Source organism: Panthera leo, chromosome D3 (assembly GCF_018350215.1).
Source record: "Panthera leo isolate Ple1 chromosome D3, P.leo_Ple1_pat1.1, whole genome shotgun sequence".
NCBI lineage: Eukaryota > Metazoa > Chordata > Mammalia > Carnivora > Felidae > Panthera > Panthera leo.
Window position 1 is genome coordinate 10,625,840 of NC_056690.1, and position 17,794 is coordinate 10,643,633.

At 53.1% G+C, this 17,794-nt stretch overlaps 1 protein-coding gene across 4 annotated transcripts in view; it reads left to right on the plus strand.

Moving 5' to 3' along the window:
* TPCN1 (two pore segment channel 1) overlaps window positions 1-17,794 on the plus strand; it is a 62,314-nt gene that overhangs the window by 245 nt on the left and 44,275 nt on the right. For 2 of the 4 annotated variants that reach the window (XM_042911328.1, XM_042911325.1), the window contains exon 2: window positions 3,198-3,434. In XM_042911328.1, coding sequence (XP_042767262.1) covers window positions 3,198-3,434 — 237 coding nt within the window. Of the gene's footprint in view, window positions 1-122; window positions 184-3,197; window positions 3,435-17,794 lie in introns of those variants that run through there. The other 2 variants (XM_042911326.1, XM_042911327.1) reach the window with 2 other exon arrangements.

Genomic DNA, 17,794 nt, shown 5'->3' on the forward strand with positions numbered 1-17,794 from the left:
GGAGGAGAGAGCTGGCGCAGCTGCCGTGGTGGCAGCGGCTGAAGTGGCGGCGCCTGCGGCGGCTGCAACAGCTCCAGGCTCGGGGCTTTGGCGGCGGCGGCGGCGGCGGCGGCGGCGGCGCCGGCGGGCTGGGCTGCGCGGTGCGGACCCCGGCGCGCGGTCCGGGTTGCTGGGGCGGCGCGTGTAAGAATCTGAGGGGTGCGAGCGATGGCCTGACGGAGAGGGCAGGGGCCAGGGGTCAGAGGGCATGGAGTAAGGGGTTGCGCCGCGCTCTGGGCTGTGGGAGGCGGGCAGGGCGGGCCCAGAGGGACTTCGGGAAGTCATCGCCGCGCTTTTCTCCCTCCAGCCCAGGCCGGTGCTTGGCGCCCCCTCTCCTCGCTCCCGGCTTCCTGGGGCGACCCCCAAGTTGGGGCCCGGACCAGAGCCGGGAGCACGTGGAGCTGGAGCCCGCATTCCTTGTCCCCCACCCGACCCCGCCATCTGCTCGGCTCCCTGGCGCCCTCAGGCGCCCCACCCGCAGGGTCTCGTGCCTGAGTCTGGATGGCTGCTGGCCCGCTTTCCTGGGACCTGTCCCCACGGATGACCCTTACTGGGTCCTCTATAGAGGGAGGAGCAGAGCTCGCCGAAGGAGCACTGGGCTGGGACTCAGGAGCCCTGCACTGTGTGACCTTGGGCCAGTCCCTGCTCCCCTGTGGGCCTCACTTTTCCCCTCTCTGCAAAATGATGGGCTGGAGTTCAAATTGCTGGTCTGGTTCTGGCAGGAGGTAGATGGTAATGGTTGAGTGGGGAGGGCCCCCGCATTCAGACAGCCTGAGATCGAGCTGTTGAAATCTGGGCTCTTACCACCTCCCTGCTTATAAAAGGCAGGGTAATTTAGCCCCTCTGAGCCCCAGTTTTCCCCATCTGTGAAGTGGGGATATTAGCTAAGTAGGATTTCTCAACAGCAGCACTGTTGACATTGGAGCCACATATTTCGACGTTGTGGCAGGTCTCGCCTGTGCGTTGCAGGGTGGCTGCTTAGGAGCACCCCTGGCCTCTACCTACTAGCACCCCTCCCCCCTAGTTATGATAATCAAAAATGTCTCCGTATGTTACTGGTGTCCCCCGAGGGCCCAAATCACCCTGGTAGAGACCCACAGAACTCACATACCGCATGCATTGTTAGCAAGCAGTCCTATATTAAACAGTTAAAATAAAAACCTCTAGCCATTATGATAGCAATGATAAAAAAAAAAAAAAAATTTAGAAACCTCTTCTTGATGAGTTGAGAAGGTTGGTAGATCCTCTCACCTACAAAGTAAATGGCAGGGAGAGAATGAGAAGACGTTGATCACTGTCAAAGCTGCGCGAGGGATGCAAGGAAGTTCATTTATATATTCGGTCTATTTTCGAATATGTTTGAAAATACCTGTGGTGAAAAGTTAAACGGAAGAGAAAACAAATAAAACACACGCTGCTGCGCAAGACTGCCCGAGTGGCGGTGTCTCAGTTGGGATTTCCTCCCTTGCGTTCTCCACTGTTGAGGTTTCCAAGCAAAATTAATCCCCGGATTTGGGAGGACACTTAAAAAAGTCGCACAGGAAGTTGGCTGGGCAGAGCGCTCCGGGCTTAACCAATAGAATGGCGCTCACTTTCACTGCCTACTTTTAAGAAGATGTTGACGCGCAGGAACTTGCCCAGGGTTTTGCTGGTGGCGTGTGGAAGAAGCAAATGGCCGGCTTGCCATTTAGTGGTTTAGTTTGGAGACAGACTTGATGGGGCCCAGAAGGCCTCGGCTTGAGGAAGGAACCTGCTGCCGTCTTTAAGTTCAAAGTTCTGCCGTCAGATCTGCTGAGTCTTCGCTTTTGGTCCCACTCAGCGGAAGCGGGAATGTGTATAAATAGGAACCGCAACGGGCTAGTTCTGTGGGTTCTAAATGGGGAGTCCAGGATGAGTGCCGTTTGCTGTGTGACGCCGCGATGTCATTTAAAAAAATGCTCGTCTCCTTCCTCCCGAAACACCTAAATCTAGGAGAATAATGCTTATATAAGAATGATATGGGCAAGTGTGGGTGATCTGGCATGCTGACTCTGCACGTCTTTGAAGCTGGGTGCTGTGTAAACCCCGAGGCTGGGTCTGGGAGAAATTGTGCGGTGGCTGGGGTAACCGGTCCGGAGCCAGACCGTGTAGTTCAAAGTTTGGCTTTCGAGCTGTGGGTTCTTGGTCAAGTCACTTAATGTCTCTGAGCCGGAAGTCTCTCGTTCTGTAATGGGGGCTAGTACGGGGGTTAATAACTTGCGGGGTTCCTGGGTGGCTCAGTCGGTTAAGCGTCTGGCTCTTGGTTTCGGCTCAGGACACGCTCTCACCCTTTGTGAGTTCAAGCCCCGCGTCCAGCTCAGCACTGACAGTGGGGAGCCTGCTTGGGATTCTCTCTCCCCTACCTGCCTGCCCCCACCCCTACCCCGCTTGCTCTGTCTCTCTCTCAAAATAAATAAACTTAAAAAGAAAATCCTACTTACTATTAATGAAGTTTCAATCAGCTTTACTTAAAAATTGCTAGAAAACCCCTGCTACATAGTAAATGCTCAGTGAGTATTAACTACTATTATTGGGTTTTTTTTTTTTTTTAAGTCGAAAATCTTCACAAAACACATAAACAAGGGTCAAGAGGGATGGAGGTGGTGGAACATATTAGCCATAATCTCAATCTCCAAACATAGTTATGCTTAAATTTTCAGTATTTGTTCTTACACAGTTCCCTGCCATACTTTAATGCTATTACTGTACTACTCTATTTATTTTTTATTTAAAAAAAGTTTTTTTTAATGTTTATTTATTTTTGAGAGAGAGAGAGGGAGCGGGGGAGGGACAGAGAGAGAGACACACACACACAGAATCTGAAGCAGGCTCCAGGCTCCGAGCTGTTAGCACAGAGCCTGACGCGGGGCTCAAACCCATGAACCATGAGATCATGACCTGAGCTGAAGTCGGTCGCTTAACCGACTGAGCCACCCGGGCACCCCTGTAATACCCTTTATTGAGATAGAATTCACATACCATAAAAAAATCCACCATTTTAAAGGGTACAATTCCGTACTTTTTAGTACATTTGCATGGTTATGCAACCATTGCCACTGTCTGATTCCAGAATGTTTTCATCAGTGGTTGTATTTTAATAATTGTTTTTCTCTTTTTACCCCCCTCCCCCCAAAACCTAGAAGATGCCTCTGATGGAGGAGTTTCTGGGAAGTACCTCTGGGCCAGCGGCTTTGAACGAGAGCTCAAAGCAGAGACTATTCAAAGCTCTGGACATCGCATCCTGAGGGCTGCAGGAGAAGAGAACATGGCTGTGAGTTTAGATGACGACGTTCCCCTCATCCTGACCTTGGATGAGGGTGGCGGTGCCCCACTAGCTCCCTCCAACGGCTTGGGCCAAGAGGAGCTGCCTCGCAGAAGTAAGACTGGGGGGGGGGGTACCGGGGAAGGGGCACAGCTCTTCTGTTTCAGGGGGTGAGTTGTGGGCTTGGTGGTCTGGTAATAGGTGCACCTATGCCAATGCCTGACCTTGCATTTGACCCCTGAGTTCTGACACAGAAAGTACTAGGAGACTGTGGGGTCCTAATCTTGCACCCCCAGCTTAGGGATTCTTCCAGGGAGGAGCCTCCCCTCCTGGGGCTCTCAGTGCCTTACCCCCCTTGCACTAGAGGTACCCTGGCTTTGTTTGTGGATGCTCGGTGGGGACCTCAGGCAAACTGGCCCTTTGGCTAACTTCCCTGCCCCATTCCTTGTTAAAAAAAGAAACAGGGGCACCTGGATGGCTCAGTTGGTGAAGCATCCGACTCTTGATCTCAGCTCAGGTTTTGATCTCAGGGTTGTGAGTTCAAGCCCCATATTGGGCTCCGTGCTGGGCGTGAAGCCTACTTAAAAAAGATAAAAAAAAAAAAAGGAAAAAGAAAAGCGAAAGACACCGATTTCAACCCTGGCCTCCTCTGTCCAACCCGAAACCTTTGGCAGGAAAGCAGAGTTGAGTGCTTCTCCACGTGGGTGCTCAGGCCCTTGCTGCTGCCCAGGACAAGCAGGGAGGCCGGGGCGAGCATTTGTCGTGATCCATTGATTTGAGGGTTTGGGGTTTTGCTCTGTGTCTTCCTCTAAACCAGAGCCTGGCATGAAGTGAGCCCAAGAGAGGCGAGCTTTAAATTTTTTACATTTTAATTGTGTTTCTGGCAGAACGGGAGACCTTAAAAAGCTTCCTGGTCCTTGTCCCGGAGCCATTTCCCTCGCATGCTCAGGCCTGGTGTCCGGGAGAGCTTAAAATAAACTTTCGTTTTGTGGAGGGTCCTGAGATGTGAGGGGTCAGTGCTTTAGGAGCTCCTTACCAAGTGGACGTGCCGCCCGCTGGCCATGCTCCTGAGCCAGGACAGAGGGCTATTGCTATCCTCCAGATCACGTGGGAACACACTTGGGCCCCGGGAAAGACGAGCCTGGCCCTTCCGTCTCCTTTGTCCAGAGAGAACACAGTCAGGTTGCAGGGAGCTCAGCAGCGTCCCCTTGGAAATGATGAAGGACAGCATTGTTCCTGTGGCTGAGACTATGACGGGAGGCCTGGCTCCCTGTAAACTGGCCTCTCCTTGCTTGGCAAATTCACCAAGTCCCCCCCCCCCCCCCATCTGCATGGTAGATCTGGGTGGTCTAGGAAGGTTAGACTATCAATCTCTTCCCTAAGCGCCATTCAGGGCTGAGAAATCAGTGGCTCTGATTTCAGGCTCACTTCTTAGATGCCAAGCTGAGTGTGAAAGCTCCTCTTATCTGTTATCTTAACTAAGATCCTTTGGTAGCAAAGGCACTATTCCTATTTTAAGGAGGAGGAGACCATGAGTCCGAGAGGTGAAATAACATGCCCAGGGTCACACAGCCAAGCAAGTGGCTGAGGTCACATTTGAACCCAGGACTGTCTGACTCCCTTCCTCCTCCTTCTCCCTTTTTTCCTCTCCATCACAAGCCCTTGATAAATGCGAGTGCTGGCCCTTAGCATTTGTATATATTAATGTCATCAAGATGAGCGTGTTGTCACTTTCCAGATTTACAGAGGAAGAAACAGCCTCACAGAGGTTAAGTGACTTGTCCCAAGTCAGACAGCTAGTAAGCGGTAACGCCCCTCTGATACCTGCCCCTACACCCTGTGTGAGGTGCTTTGAAGAAAGTGATGTAAATGAACGTGACCTCGTCTCAGCTTGAAAGTAGGATCCTCCCTAGCGAAGGGGTGGTCACGTCCATGGCCAACAAGGGAATGGACCACAAGGGAGGGTGGTTGACATGCTAAGAGTGTGGATCATTCTGGAAATAGTCCAGCTCAGGATTCTAAATTGGAATCCTGGTCATTGTCGTGAGTGCCGCTTTTAAGTCCTTGCATAGTGTCAGCTGATGGCCGGGGTGTTCAGCTCTCCTGCGGATCAGCGGGAAGAGCAACCTAGTTCTGTGTCAAGATCAGGTTTGGAACCAGTGACGGAGCTTGAGTGGGAAATAGGCCAAGTAGACAATTAAACCAACCTTGGATGGGCCACTGGCGAGGCTATTCTTTTTTTTTTTTTTTTTAATGTTTATTTATATTTGAGAGAGAGAAAGAGAGAGAGCGACAGTGCTCCAGCAGGAGAGGGGCAGAGAGAGAGGGAGACACAGAATCGGAAGCGGGCTCCAGGCTCCGAGCGGTCAGCACAGAGCCTGTCGCGGGGCCTGAACCCAGGAGCTTCGAGATCATGACCTGAGCTGAAGTCGGACTGCCGACCGATGTAGCCACGCAGGTGCCCCCTGGTGAGGCTATTCTTACCTTGGTGAAGTTGGTGGCTCCTTTAGGCTGTATAAGAAGAATGAAATATAGGGGCACCTGGGTGGCTTAGTTGGTTAAGCACCTGACTTTAGCTCAGGTCATGATCTCGCGGTTTGTGGGTTCCAGCCCCGTGTCAGGCTCTGTGCTGACAGCTGGGAGCCTGGAGCCTGCTTTGGATTCTGTGTCTTCCTCTCTTTCCGCCCCTCCCCACCCCCCCTTTCAAAAACAAATAATAAAACATTAAAAAAAAAAAAAGGGAAGGTCCAGGGAAAGTGTACTTTCCGTGCAGTGTGTTGGTGCCTCCGTTTCCCCTCTCACCCTCTTACTAGATCATTTGCTCAAACCTCCGAGAGCTGGTGGGTGTAACCCACCAAGCCTCGCTGGCAAATCGGTCGGGCCTCTCTGAGGAAAGAAGAGATTTCAGAGGAGACCTACTGCGCCTCAGTTCACGCCTTTGTTATTTCATGCTTGGATTTTGGCATTGGCCTTCTCCCCAAAGCCCCCCGTCCCCGTGGTCTTGAACAGTCTGTCTGAACCACAAATCGGACCCGGTACTTTCCCGAGCTCGCAGCCCCCCAGGACCTTGCCGACCCCTACGGGATGCGGGCCAAACTCTTTAGCCAGCGCCCTCGGCCTTGTGTGCCCCGGTGCCTTCTTGCCTGAATGGTCCCATTTTCCTGCCTTTGCCACAGTGTCAGGCCGCTTCAGGCTCTGTGAAAGGCCCATGCGTTCTTCAGCCGCTCTGCCTTGCTGGTGACTCTGCCCAGCCTCTGGTTTGCTGCCATTGTTGCTTGCTTCCAGTTCTGTCTTGGAGATCCTGCTGATACTCCCGTCTCTTCGAAGCCTTCTCCGGACCTCCCCTTCCTGACAGGGCTAATCACTCACTGCCCTTTCCTGCTTTGGCGTCTAGATGAGGCTCCCACTATTGCAAGTAGCTTACTGCGTGGTAATGACTTGTTTAGCCGTCTGATCACCTGCTGGGCCCTGCGTTCCATTCATCTTGGCATCACCCAGCTCGATGCCTACGGTACATAGGCACTCAACAGCTCATGGTGGAAATAAAACCTAATTGGGTTTTCTGGGGCCTTATCGCTAGCTCGTGGGAGTGGTGTCAGGGACCTGGTCAGAGGCGGGCGGTATCTCCCCCTGCCTTTTCTCCTAACCCGCACTCAGAGTCTCATTTTCCCCAGTACAGCCGATTGTCCTAGAGGCTCCCACCATCGACACCCAGTCCGTGGCTGATGTAAACCCTTTCGGTGTTAAGGAGTTGGCAGGATTTAGACGGAGGCCTTCAGCGGAGTTGGCAGCTACGTGGGCATGAGCCACTGAGAACCAAGCCAGCTTTCTAAGGCCGTGAACCTTGTTCTGGAGGCCGGAAGGAAGTCCAACATCACGTCCGCGGCAGGATCAGCTTTTCTCTGAGGCCCTTCTCCTTTACCTGCAGACAGCTGCCTTCTGACTGTGTCCTCACATGTTTGTCCCCGAGTCTGTGTGTCTGTGTCCTAATCTATTCTTACAAGGACACCAGTCAGATTGGCTTAAGGCCCAGCCATATGACCTCATTTTACCTTAATTACTGCTTTCAAAGCTCCGTCTCCAAACACAGCCACATTCTGGGGTCCTGGGGGTTAGTACTTCAACATAGGAATTTTAGGGGCACCTGGGTGGCTCAGTCAGTTGAGCGTCCGGCTTCGGCTCGGGTCATGATCTCGCATTTTGTGGGTTCGAGCCCCGTGTCGGGCTCTGCGCTGCCAGCTCGGAGCCTGGAGCCGGCTTCGGATTCTGTGTCTCCTTCTCTCTCTGCCCCTCTGCCGCTTGTGCTCTGTCTCTCTCTGTCAAAAATAAATAAATAAATAAATGTAAAAAAACAAAACACAACAAAAAAAAAATAGGAATTTTAGAGGGACACAGTTCAGCCTGTAACACTCCTTTCCTTTTCCTTTCCTCCTCCCATGCAGGAGCCTGGCTGTGCTGCCTGTGACCTTTGACCCTGTGCTAGGGATGGCCTATGCTGGAATATTATCCCTGCAGGGAATTGAAGGGTTGGGATTTTTTTCTTCCCTTTGTGGGCAAGAATGGATTTTTTCCAAGATTCAGACATCTCTCTGGACTATAAGAGTGGCTGCCGAAATGCTAACGGATGACTCACAGGCAGAAGATGTCAGGTTGATAAAGGAGGCAGGTATAAGCAGAGGTATTTAAAGCTTGGAAATTAGGAATAACCTTGAACATGGTCAGTGGGGCTGACATGTGACAGCGTGGTTTAGAAATCGCTCGTGGCCTGCATTGTGTATCAGGCAGCGGTCTAGGCCGCCATTAGACCGTAGAGGGTGAACGCCGTGGGCAATACAAAGGACTTTCCAAGGGAATTCTGGTCACACTCCCCTTTTGCCTTCTCATTGCCTTTTAACCCAACAGCTGCCTAAGATGGGCCTGTACTCGCTGCTTTCTCTGGGTTGTAAGAAGGATTAGGGTCGAGGGGAGGGGCTGACACACTTAGTCTCATGAGCTACTTTGGGGTTTGTTTGTTTTTAAGTTTATTTATTTTAGCAATCTCTACACCCAACGTGGGGCTCGAACTCACGACCCTGAGATCAAGAGCCGCATGCTCTACTGACTAAGCCAGCCAGGCGCTCCTTCCTAGGCTACTTCGGTGCTGGTGGCCCATGGTTTCCAGGTGACAGGTCATGCAGGGATAAGGCGTAAGGTGACAGAGCAGAGGAGCCCCGTCTTCCTCCTTCACCCTGTTGCCTGGCATGCCATCAGGAGTTGCCTAACTCGGTGTGAGGTCTAGCAGCGTAGAGGACCACTGCTCCCCTGTCTCCAGGTGCACCCCCTTCCCCCCACCCACCACAGGGGCCGACATGTGGCACCCTTGGCTCCTTTTCCACAGTCTTCGTTCAGGCAAGGTGGGCCAGAGCTGTTGGCCTGGGGGCAGGTGTAGCCAGGATGAGCTGGGAAAGAGCAGTGGGGGCTGTCCGCCCGAGGATGATCACCCCCAAGGTGGGCTCTCCATCAACAGAAATCTGTGCCGACGGTTCTCTCCCTGACCGAGCGTCTCCAGCATGCTTGCCGAAAAGAGTGAATGCAGCCCAGGGGACCCGTGTAGCTTTCGTCACCCGTGATACCCCGGATGGTGGCCTGGTTAAGCACGTGGGCTCCGGAGAGTCAAGCTCCAGGCTTCCACTCCTACCTGAATAGGGATCTCAGCCTCTCTGAGCCTCAGTGTCCTCATCTGTGGAGTGGGCTCATGCTAGCATCTCCCAGGAGGGTTGCTGCGGGGCATTTGGTGAGATCACACGTGTGCCGCCCGTGGTGAGTGTTCGGCTAGTCATAGGCAGGCGTTACTGTCGTGGCCAGAGACGGGGCTTCTTCGGTGGAATATAGGGGTCCTGAACCCAGGCCAGGATCTGAATCCTGTTTGCCTCGCTCCTGGCACAGCGGGTGGCCGCCGGCAAGCCAGGAAGCGGAGGCAGCATGGCAGCTGGAGACCAAGCAGCAATTAGATTTTCACGGCCTCCCAGGGAGCCTGGGCATTTGGCTTTCTTGGGGCCTCGCCGAGGCAGAATGCCGGGTGTCACCGGGCCGGCGGAGGCACCAATTAAAATGAGCAAGCGCCCGGCATGCTGGGTTGCAGCCATCTAACCCAGACTTGAAGCCTTTTACTTCCTCAGCCCTCCCGGTCTTCGTGGGGGATCCTGTCTGTTGCCTCGGGCCCCCCTGCCATGAGATGCCATCTCTCCCCTCCGCCCGCAGAGAGCAGCCGCGTCGAAACGGCGCGGTGGCAGCTGGGTGCGAGCTGGAGAGCCCCGCTCTGTACCCATCGCCTTGGGGAGGTCTGAGTTCACGTTTGCTCCGGAGCTCCGTGAGCCAGAACCGTCAGCTTCTCAGCCTCCGAGTCGGGGAGGGCACCCGGGAGGGCTTAGATGGCTCACAGCAGCATGTCTCTGGTGGTTTCCGGGTGCGGTGCTCTCCCTGGGGCCACCTTCGAAGGGAACCCGGGCTCTTGAGAGGAAGCGCTGAGAGGGATGCCAGTCCCCAGACCGCCCCCATCCCATCTTTGCGTTCGGGGAGCCCACAAGGCAGCTCTCCGTTCTCCCTTTGCTGGGGTAAACTCCTTGATTTGGACATTTCTTAACTCCTTCCCTTCTGGTAACGGCTCTCGGGTACTGAGCCCCTCCCATGTGCCAGGCAGTGTCCAGGAGCACTCCGCTTGTGCCGGCCGTCACTGGGTGCTCCCAGCGCTTGCAGGATCCTCGTCAGCAGGAGAGCAAACTGATGCTCTTGGAGGTTGAAACATACCCGAGGTCACGCAGCCAAGAAGTGCCGGCGGCATCGAACGCAGGTCTTCTGACTCCGGACTCAGGCTCTTAACTGATGTGCCACATGCCACGAAGTGAACTCTGTGCACGAGGCAGCATTTTAGGCTGAATTCTCTGTCCCAAAAGGAAGCTGGTTTCTGTCTTTATCTTGTTTTTTGTTTTTTAACTTTTATTTCCTATGAGACATGGTATTCTAAATTGGAGTTTCGTACCTGGAGCTCCTTCTCATAGCTGGGGCGCCTGGGTGGCTCAGTCGGTTAAGCGTCCGACTTCGGCTCAGGTCATGATCTCGTGGTTCGTGGGTTCGAGCCCTGCGTCGGGCTCGGTGCTGACAGTTCAGAGCCCGGAGCCTGCTTCGGATTCTGTGTCTCCCTTTCTCTCTCTGACCCTCTCCCGCTCACAGTGTCTCTCCCTGCCTCTCAAACATGAATAAAAAAATTAAAAGAAAATAGCCCAGCCGATGGGGTTTCATCGTACAAGTTGTATTGGATCATCACAGGGGACCGGAAAATGTGGGCAAGTGAAAAACCAGACCACAAAGGACACCCACGACTCTACCCCGTAGAAAACTGTGGCTTTCTCTTCCACGTTTGCTGTTCCTCCGCTCTTCCTGTGCCCAGGCATTGGGCTCAATTTTACATCCTGGTGGTTGGGCTGAAATTGAGAACTTAGGAGTCAATATTGGGGAAGTAGACAGGAAGGACAAAGGAAAGTCAGCTTTGGAGCATGAGACTCAATGAGACTCAGTGAGGAGGGCAATCCCCTTAGGTCACGGTTCCAGGGGCAGGGGACCCCACATCCGGCCCTCCCTGGAGAATGTTCCTTGGACTGGATAACTGAGTTAGGTCATTGGAATTTGGGCTCTCTTTGGCACTGGGGTCCCTCTTGCCTTGTTTGCTCTTTGTTGGAAGGACTTATCTAGCTGTAAAAACGTGTGGTTCTTCCTCCTGGGGCACGCTGGGGAGCGTGTGTGCTGCTGTGTAAGGGGCGGCTGCCCCTTTGGTCACTCACTGCCACGCAGGATCACAGGCAGGTTGTTACCACATTTTCCAGTGTTGCAGGAGAAGTCCAAACCTACATTTTTAATCGGAAGTCTTATGATTTCTATTTTTATTATTTAAAAAAACCTTTTTTTAGTGTTTCTTTTTGTGAGAGAGAAACAGAGTGAGCACGGGAGAGGGGCAGAGAGAGAGGGAGACGCAGAATCCGAAGCAAGGCTCCAGGCTCTGAGCCGTCAGCACAGAGCCCGACGTGGGGCTTGAACTCACGAGCCATGAGATCGTGCCGAGCTGAAGTCAGATGCGTAACTGACTGAACCACCCAGGCGCCCTGGAAGTCTTCTGATTTTTAAATATTGGTAACTCGTTCTTATTTCTTAAACACAGCCGGCCGAATACAATCTGGTCACTGGGCTGCTGCTCTATGACCTCTGAGCCGGAACACACGAATTCAGCCTTGGCTTTGTGTTCAGAACAAAGTACTTCAAAATAAGGAAACAGTATAAAACCGACCAAGGAACTACGGCCTTGAAGTATTCTTGACCTTTGGGTGGCATTCAGTGGGAATTGGAACGGCCCTGGGGATTTCGCTCTCTGCTTCCATGTGATTTGCCTAAAGAAAGCCCAGATTTCATCCATCTGTGGAATGGAGGCCGGAGCTCGGGGGCGGACGTGCCAGGCCGGGCACATATGGATGAGAGGGCAGAGCAGGTGGGCGCATCTCCTACAAACCCCTTTGTCTTCCTCTTCTGTTTATACTTTCCTCCCTCTGGGTTGTAGTTCTTGCAACTCTCGGCTGGGGGGCCCATTTTCCTTTCTTTCTCTTCATTTGCATTCTGTACAACTTTAAGACCATCTTCTCTGTTCTTAGCTATTTGATCCAAACTGGGGCTGGGAATTTTTTTTTTTTTTTTTGGCTTTGACTTTGAGATGTATAATAAAGATTCAGGCCGGTGTTAGAAATTAGAAAAAAAAAAAAAAAAAAAAAGTAACAGTGAAGGGGCGTCTGGGTGGCTCAGTTGTTTTAAGTTTCCAACTTCAGCTCAGGTCACGATCTCACGGTTCGTGGGTTCGAGCCCCGCGTCGGGCTCTGGGCTGACCGCTCGGAGCCCGGCGCCTGCTTCGGATTCTGTGTCTCCCTCTCTCTCTCTGCCCCTTCCCCCGCTCATGCTCTGTCTTTCTCTTCTCTCTCAAAAGTAAATATTAAAAAATACAGTACCAACTGAATAGCTAGTGTAAGAGCGGCTGGGGGGGGGAAGACCGTTCCAGAGGAAGGAAACAGGGGGCAGAGGCCCGGAGGTGTCGGAGTGGGTGCGTATGGGAGGTGCTTGGGCTGGAGGGTGGGGAGGACAGACTGTCTCCAGATCTTACAGGGTCTCTCCCCGTCCACCTCAGGAGCTGGGGCCTCATCCTGGGTGATGGAGAAGCCCGAGAGGGTGCTTCTGGCGGGGGAGCGACGCGGTCACGTTTCAGGGGCGTTGTCGGAGAATTCGCTCAGGCCGCCCTGTGGAGAGTGGCTGGAGCTGGGAGTGGAGACTGGCTAACATGGTGGCAGCCCAGGGACACGGTGGGACCTGTTTTGTTCGGCCTGAACGGTTTCCAGGGGTGGCGTGATCAAGCAGCCATTATGCTTGGTCACAGAATGAGCACACAGCCCCTGTGGCCTCACACACCCCGGCTTCCTGGGTTTGTTACCCGCCTGGGGCCTGTAGGTGTTTGGGTTTGTTGCCTTTGGAGTAAATTTCGGTGGTAGGTTACCGCGGCAGCGACGACACCGTGGCAGGAGTCAAGAGAGCAAATGACAGTGGAGGGTCATCTAAGGGAGTAGCAGACGGGCCTGTGGCCAGGTGGCATTTGGGGACAGGTGGCATCGGGGATGCCGGGGAGACGGGCAGGGGCAGTGGCGCGGGCAGAGGGAAGGACGTGTGCAGGCCAGAGGCCAGCACGCTAGGGGCGCGTCGGATGTGGGCCGTAGTTAAGCGTATAGGCTCTCGGGGGCACCTGGGTGGCTCAGTCGGTTGAGCGTCCGACTTAGGGTCAGGTCATGACCTCACTGTTCGTGGGTTCGAGCCCCGCGTCAGGCTCTGTGCTGACAGCTTGCTCAGAGCCTGGAGGCTGCTTCAGATTCTGTGTCTCGTTCTCTCTCTGCCCCTCTCCGGCTCGTGCTGTCTCTTTCTGTCTCTCAAAGATAAATAAATGTTAAAAAAAAAAAAAGAGTATAGGCTCTCAAACCGCCTGAGTTTGAATGGGCTCTGCTGTTTACGGCCGTGGGTTAAACGAGATGGCATATAGCAGGCGATTAGCACAGTGCCTTACGCCAGATTGAGCGTTTGCTGGATGTTGGCCATTATTATTTGGGTCAGAGCAGGCAGACCCATGTTATGGAGAGCCTAGAATGCCAACAGCAGGAGTTTGTGAACTTGGGCACAGGAGCTACTATGTGTGTTTGGTGACATGATGACAAAACCTCTTCCCTCTGACCTCTTGCCAACTCTGGATGCCTTCTCCAGCCACCGTGGTATCCTTCCTTAGAAACCCTGAGGTGGGTGAGCCCCGGATAGCAGTGACTTTTGTCCCTGGAGATTGGGCGGTGGTTGGAGAGGAGACGGACTCCTAGGATATTCTGTAGCGGCAGGAGCCAGGTTTGGCATTTTTTTTCTGGACTTCCCCGGGGCCGGGTCATCCGCAGTCCTGAGGCTCAGCGCTGTGCCTGCCTCGTGCTAGGCACTCAGGAAACACCTGGACAAAATAGAACTGAGGAGTACTCGCCCAGGGTCCCCTGCCCTGGGGCATAGGTGAGGGCCTTCTAGAAACATCAGGGACGAGGTCTGACAAAAGGGCAAGGAGTTAGTGAAGGAAGAGTGAGATCGGGGTGAGTATATTCTGCTGTGCCCTGCCCCCCCCCCCATGCCTTTCCTAGCCCCACCACGCCAAGCCCTTACGATCAGAAAAGACCTACTCTCCTGATTGAAAAAGGCATGGTGTCCAGCTGTATCCGACAGATAAGTTTCTGCTTTGTTCCATAGCACTGACAGGACCCCCTCAACAATCCATTGTAGTCGAGGGTTGATCAGGAAGTTCTCAGTCGGCTCAGCCAGGAAGCTAGATCTAACTCTGTCCCCCTTCACGAGAAAGCTTTTATGTGAAAAGAAAGCTTTTTCCCCTCCGTGGAGAAAAGGAGGGTCGGATTCTGTCCTCATAACCACCCTTCGTGTACTGAGGAAGTGATATCTTGGCATACAACTGGGGTATTTGGATTGCAAATTTAAAAAATACATGTGTATATATATATATATATACACACACATTTTTAAAAATTTTTTCAATGTTTATCTTTGAAAGAGACAGTGTGAGTGGGGGAGGGGCAGAGAGAGGAGACACAGCATCCGAAGCAGGCTCCAGGCTGTGAGCTGTCGGCACAGAGCCCGACGTGGGGCTCAAACTCACGAACCACGAGATCGAGACCTGAGCCAGAGATGGAGGCCTAACCGACTGAGCCACCCAGGTGCCCCTATGTATGTGTGTGTGTATATATATATATATATATATCTTTTTTATCTCTGTGTATTTTAGCTATAAAAGCAAGCATGGAACATAATATTGTAGAAGCAGTGTCTTTTTTTTTTTTTTTTTTTTTTTTAGGCATGATTTAGGGGTTTATATTTCTTTTTTTTTTTCTTTAAAAAAAAATTTTTTTTTTTAATGTTTATTTATTTATTTATTTATTTTTTTTTTTTTTCAACGTTTTTTATTTATTTTTGGGACAGAGAGAGACAGAGCATGAACGGGGGAGGGTCAGAGAGAGAGGGAGACACAGAATCGGAAACAGGCTCCAGGCTCCGAGCCATCAGCCCAGAGCCTGACGCGGGGCTCGAACTCACTGACCGCGAGATCGTGACCTGGCTGAAGTCGGACGCTTAACCGACTGCGCCACCCAGGCGCCCCGCTGTTTATTTATTTTTGAGACAGAGAGAGACAGAGCATGAACGGGGGAGGGTCAGAGAGAGGGAGACACAGAATCTGAAACAGGCTCCAGGCTCCGAGCTGTCAGCACAGAGCCCGACGCGGGGCTCGAACTCACGGACCACGAGATCGTGACCTGAGCCGAAGTCGGACGCCCAACCGACTGAGCCACCCGGGCGCCCCTAGGGGTTTGTATTTCCACGAAAGACTCCGTTATGTCTGGGGATTCTCCGAAGTGAAGGTTTGGTGGCTTCAGCCGGCCTATGGAGCCGCACTTGCAAACCTCTCCCTCCGTGCGCGCTCTGGGTTCCACCCCCTGCTCCCTGGCCCCACGGTGGATCCACTAGCTGCAAATCAGGGTCCTTTATGCTGCCATGAAGAGTGTCTCCCCCCGCCCCAGCCGGTGTTGACGCTCTCTCATTAGAGGCAGCAAGTGCTGTTGATAGTGGATTGTGGTTGGAAAGGTCGTGTGTAATGTTTCTAACTGGTTTAGCCTAGTGGCCCGTGGGCATCGATGGTATGCATCCCCGTTTTGCAGACGCGCAGTTGGAGGCATGAAGGAGTGGGGCCCGTTCGTTCCGCCGGGTGGGCGCTCGGGCAGGCGGGTCTGCCCTCATCGCAGACCCCTGCCGCCTCTGCTCTGTCACCTTGCCCCGTGTGTGCTTCTCTGCCCAGGCCCTAGCGGCCTTGAAAGTTTCCCTCGCCTCCCAGTGTAGAGAAGGAAACCGTAAACTTACGCCCGCCCACTCCGTGAAGGGTAGGCCAAGTTCTCGGGTCAAGTGAAAGACGAAGCCCTTGAAAAGCAGATGCTCCGACCCACCTTCCCTGCCTGCCGCCAGCCTCTGGCAGCTGCCCCAGCGCTTTCCAGGCCATGAGAAATTTCGTCTTGGTGACACTTCTGGCTGACTGGCCTCCGTTCTTTTTCCTCCACCCCGGAAATCAGAACCAATGATCACAAGTCTTACAGCATGGCGCCACTCATATCGTCTCATTCATTTTGTTGTTTGAACCACTTTTCACTCCCCAACCTCCCATGGGCTGCTGTCTCTTGCTTCTGACCTCTCCCCACTCCAGCTTTCCATCAGCTGAAGACCTTTGTCCCGTTCTTCCACACGGCCTTCCGCAAGCCTCCCTAATCCGTTAGGGTAGTGGCCGCCTGTCCACACCCTCCCATTCTCTGAATATGCTGTGTGCACCTCATTCTCTGCTCCCTGCGCCCAGAGGCCCGCTCCCTCCCCGGCACCTGCATGTGATAGATTTGATTAATGTCTTATGTACTGAGTCGCGGTTTGCTTTGTGCCATGATGGATTCCTAAAGATTGTGAGAAAATGGGATTTTGGTGAAGTAGATAATTTAAAATATGGGCAAGAGGGCCGAGTTTGGCAAAGCTTCCTTTCGTAGTATGATTAATACCCCTTAGGTCATCCAGTGCCGAGCCGGGTTTTATAAACCACGTTCCTTCCAATCAGGGATTAACCTGTTAGTGGATTTCTTTCGAGTGTCTCCGGATGCCCGTTTGAGGTGGCTGGGCTGGACCGGGCAGGAAGGCGGAGTGCCCGACTCAGTGTAACGTCTGGGCGGGTGCTGTTGTTGTGGGTGCTGATGTACACAACTGTGCCTCTTTCTAGTAGTACAAGTTTTGCAAAGGCAAAGACCGTGTCTTTTCTGCACATACTCCGGGCGCTTCATAAACAGATGTCAAGTAGCCTATCTGGGAGTGACTCACCAGGTTCGGAGAACACCCAAGGCCCCAGGTGACTCCGTGGGTCACAGCGTAACCGGCTCCTGGAGCCATCTGGGGTGACAAGGAGACGCGAACACATGCGACAGGCCAGAAATAGTCTAGGCAGGGCCCGACCCCCGCCGCCCCTGGGAATAGCCAGCTTTTTGGACGGTTAGGTCTCTGCTTTTTTTTTTTTTTTTTAATTTTTTTAATGTTTATTTATTTCTGAGACAGAGACAGAGCATGAACGGGGGAGGGGCAGATAGAGAGGGAGACACAGAATCGGAAGCAGGCTCCAGGCTCTGAGCCGTCAGCCCAGAGCCCGACGCGGGGCTCGAACTCACGGACCATGAGATCGTGACCTGAGCTGAAGTCGGACGCTTAACCGACTGAGCCACCCAGGTGCCCCAGGTCTCTGCTTCTTAACACCTTCCCAGTTCTCCAGGAGCCCACGCGTCCCATAATTGTCGCGGAGGCCCGGGGTGCTCAGCTCCCACCTTCCCACACCTCGCCCCACCACCCCACCTTTAGCAAGAGGAAAAGGCTGCCTTTTTCTCTTGCTAATCTCTCTTTTTGTTAGATTGGGTTTTTATTTAAAAAAAGATTTTTTTTTTTCAATCCTTTAGCTCTTGCTGAAAATCAGCTCGGGCAGAGTGGTTGTGCTCAGTGCAGACTAATGGCTTGGCGCCCCTCCAAGCAGCCGGGTGTGTTGGCTTTCACTTGTGGGTGGTCGTCGACAAGCGTGATGTCTTCTCTCTGTGACTCTCGAGGGTGCCCTCTTCTCGCGGGCTCGGCTGTTCGCACTTGGCTGGCTTGCCTTGTCGTCTGCAATCACAGCTTTTATGGTGCACCCCGGGGCCAGTCTGGTCGCCTCGACAGGGCTCAGATCCGATCGATACCAAAGTCCACTCCGCCTCCAGGCCAGTTGCCCCGTTTGGTGTTATTGTAGGTTATTTTGTGCTGTTTCGGTTTAGAGATCAAACA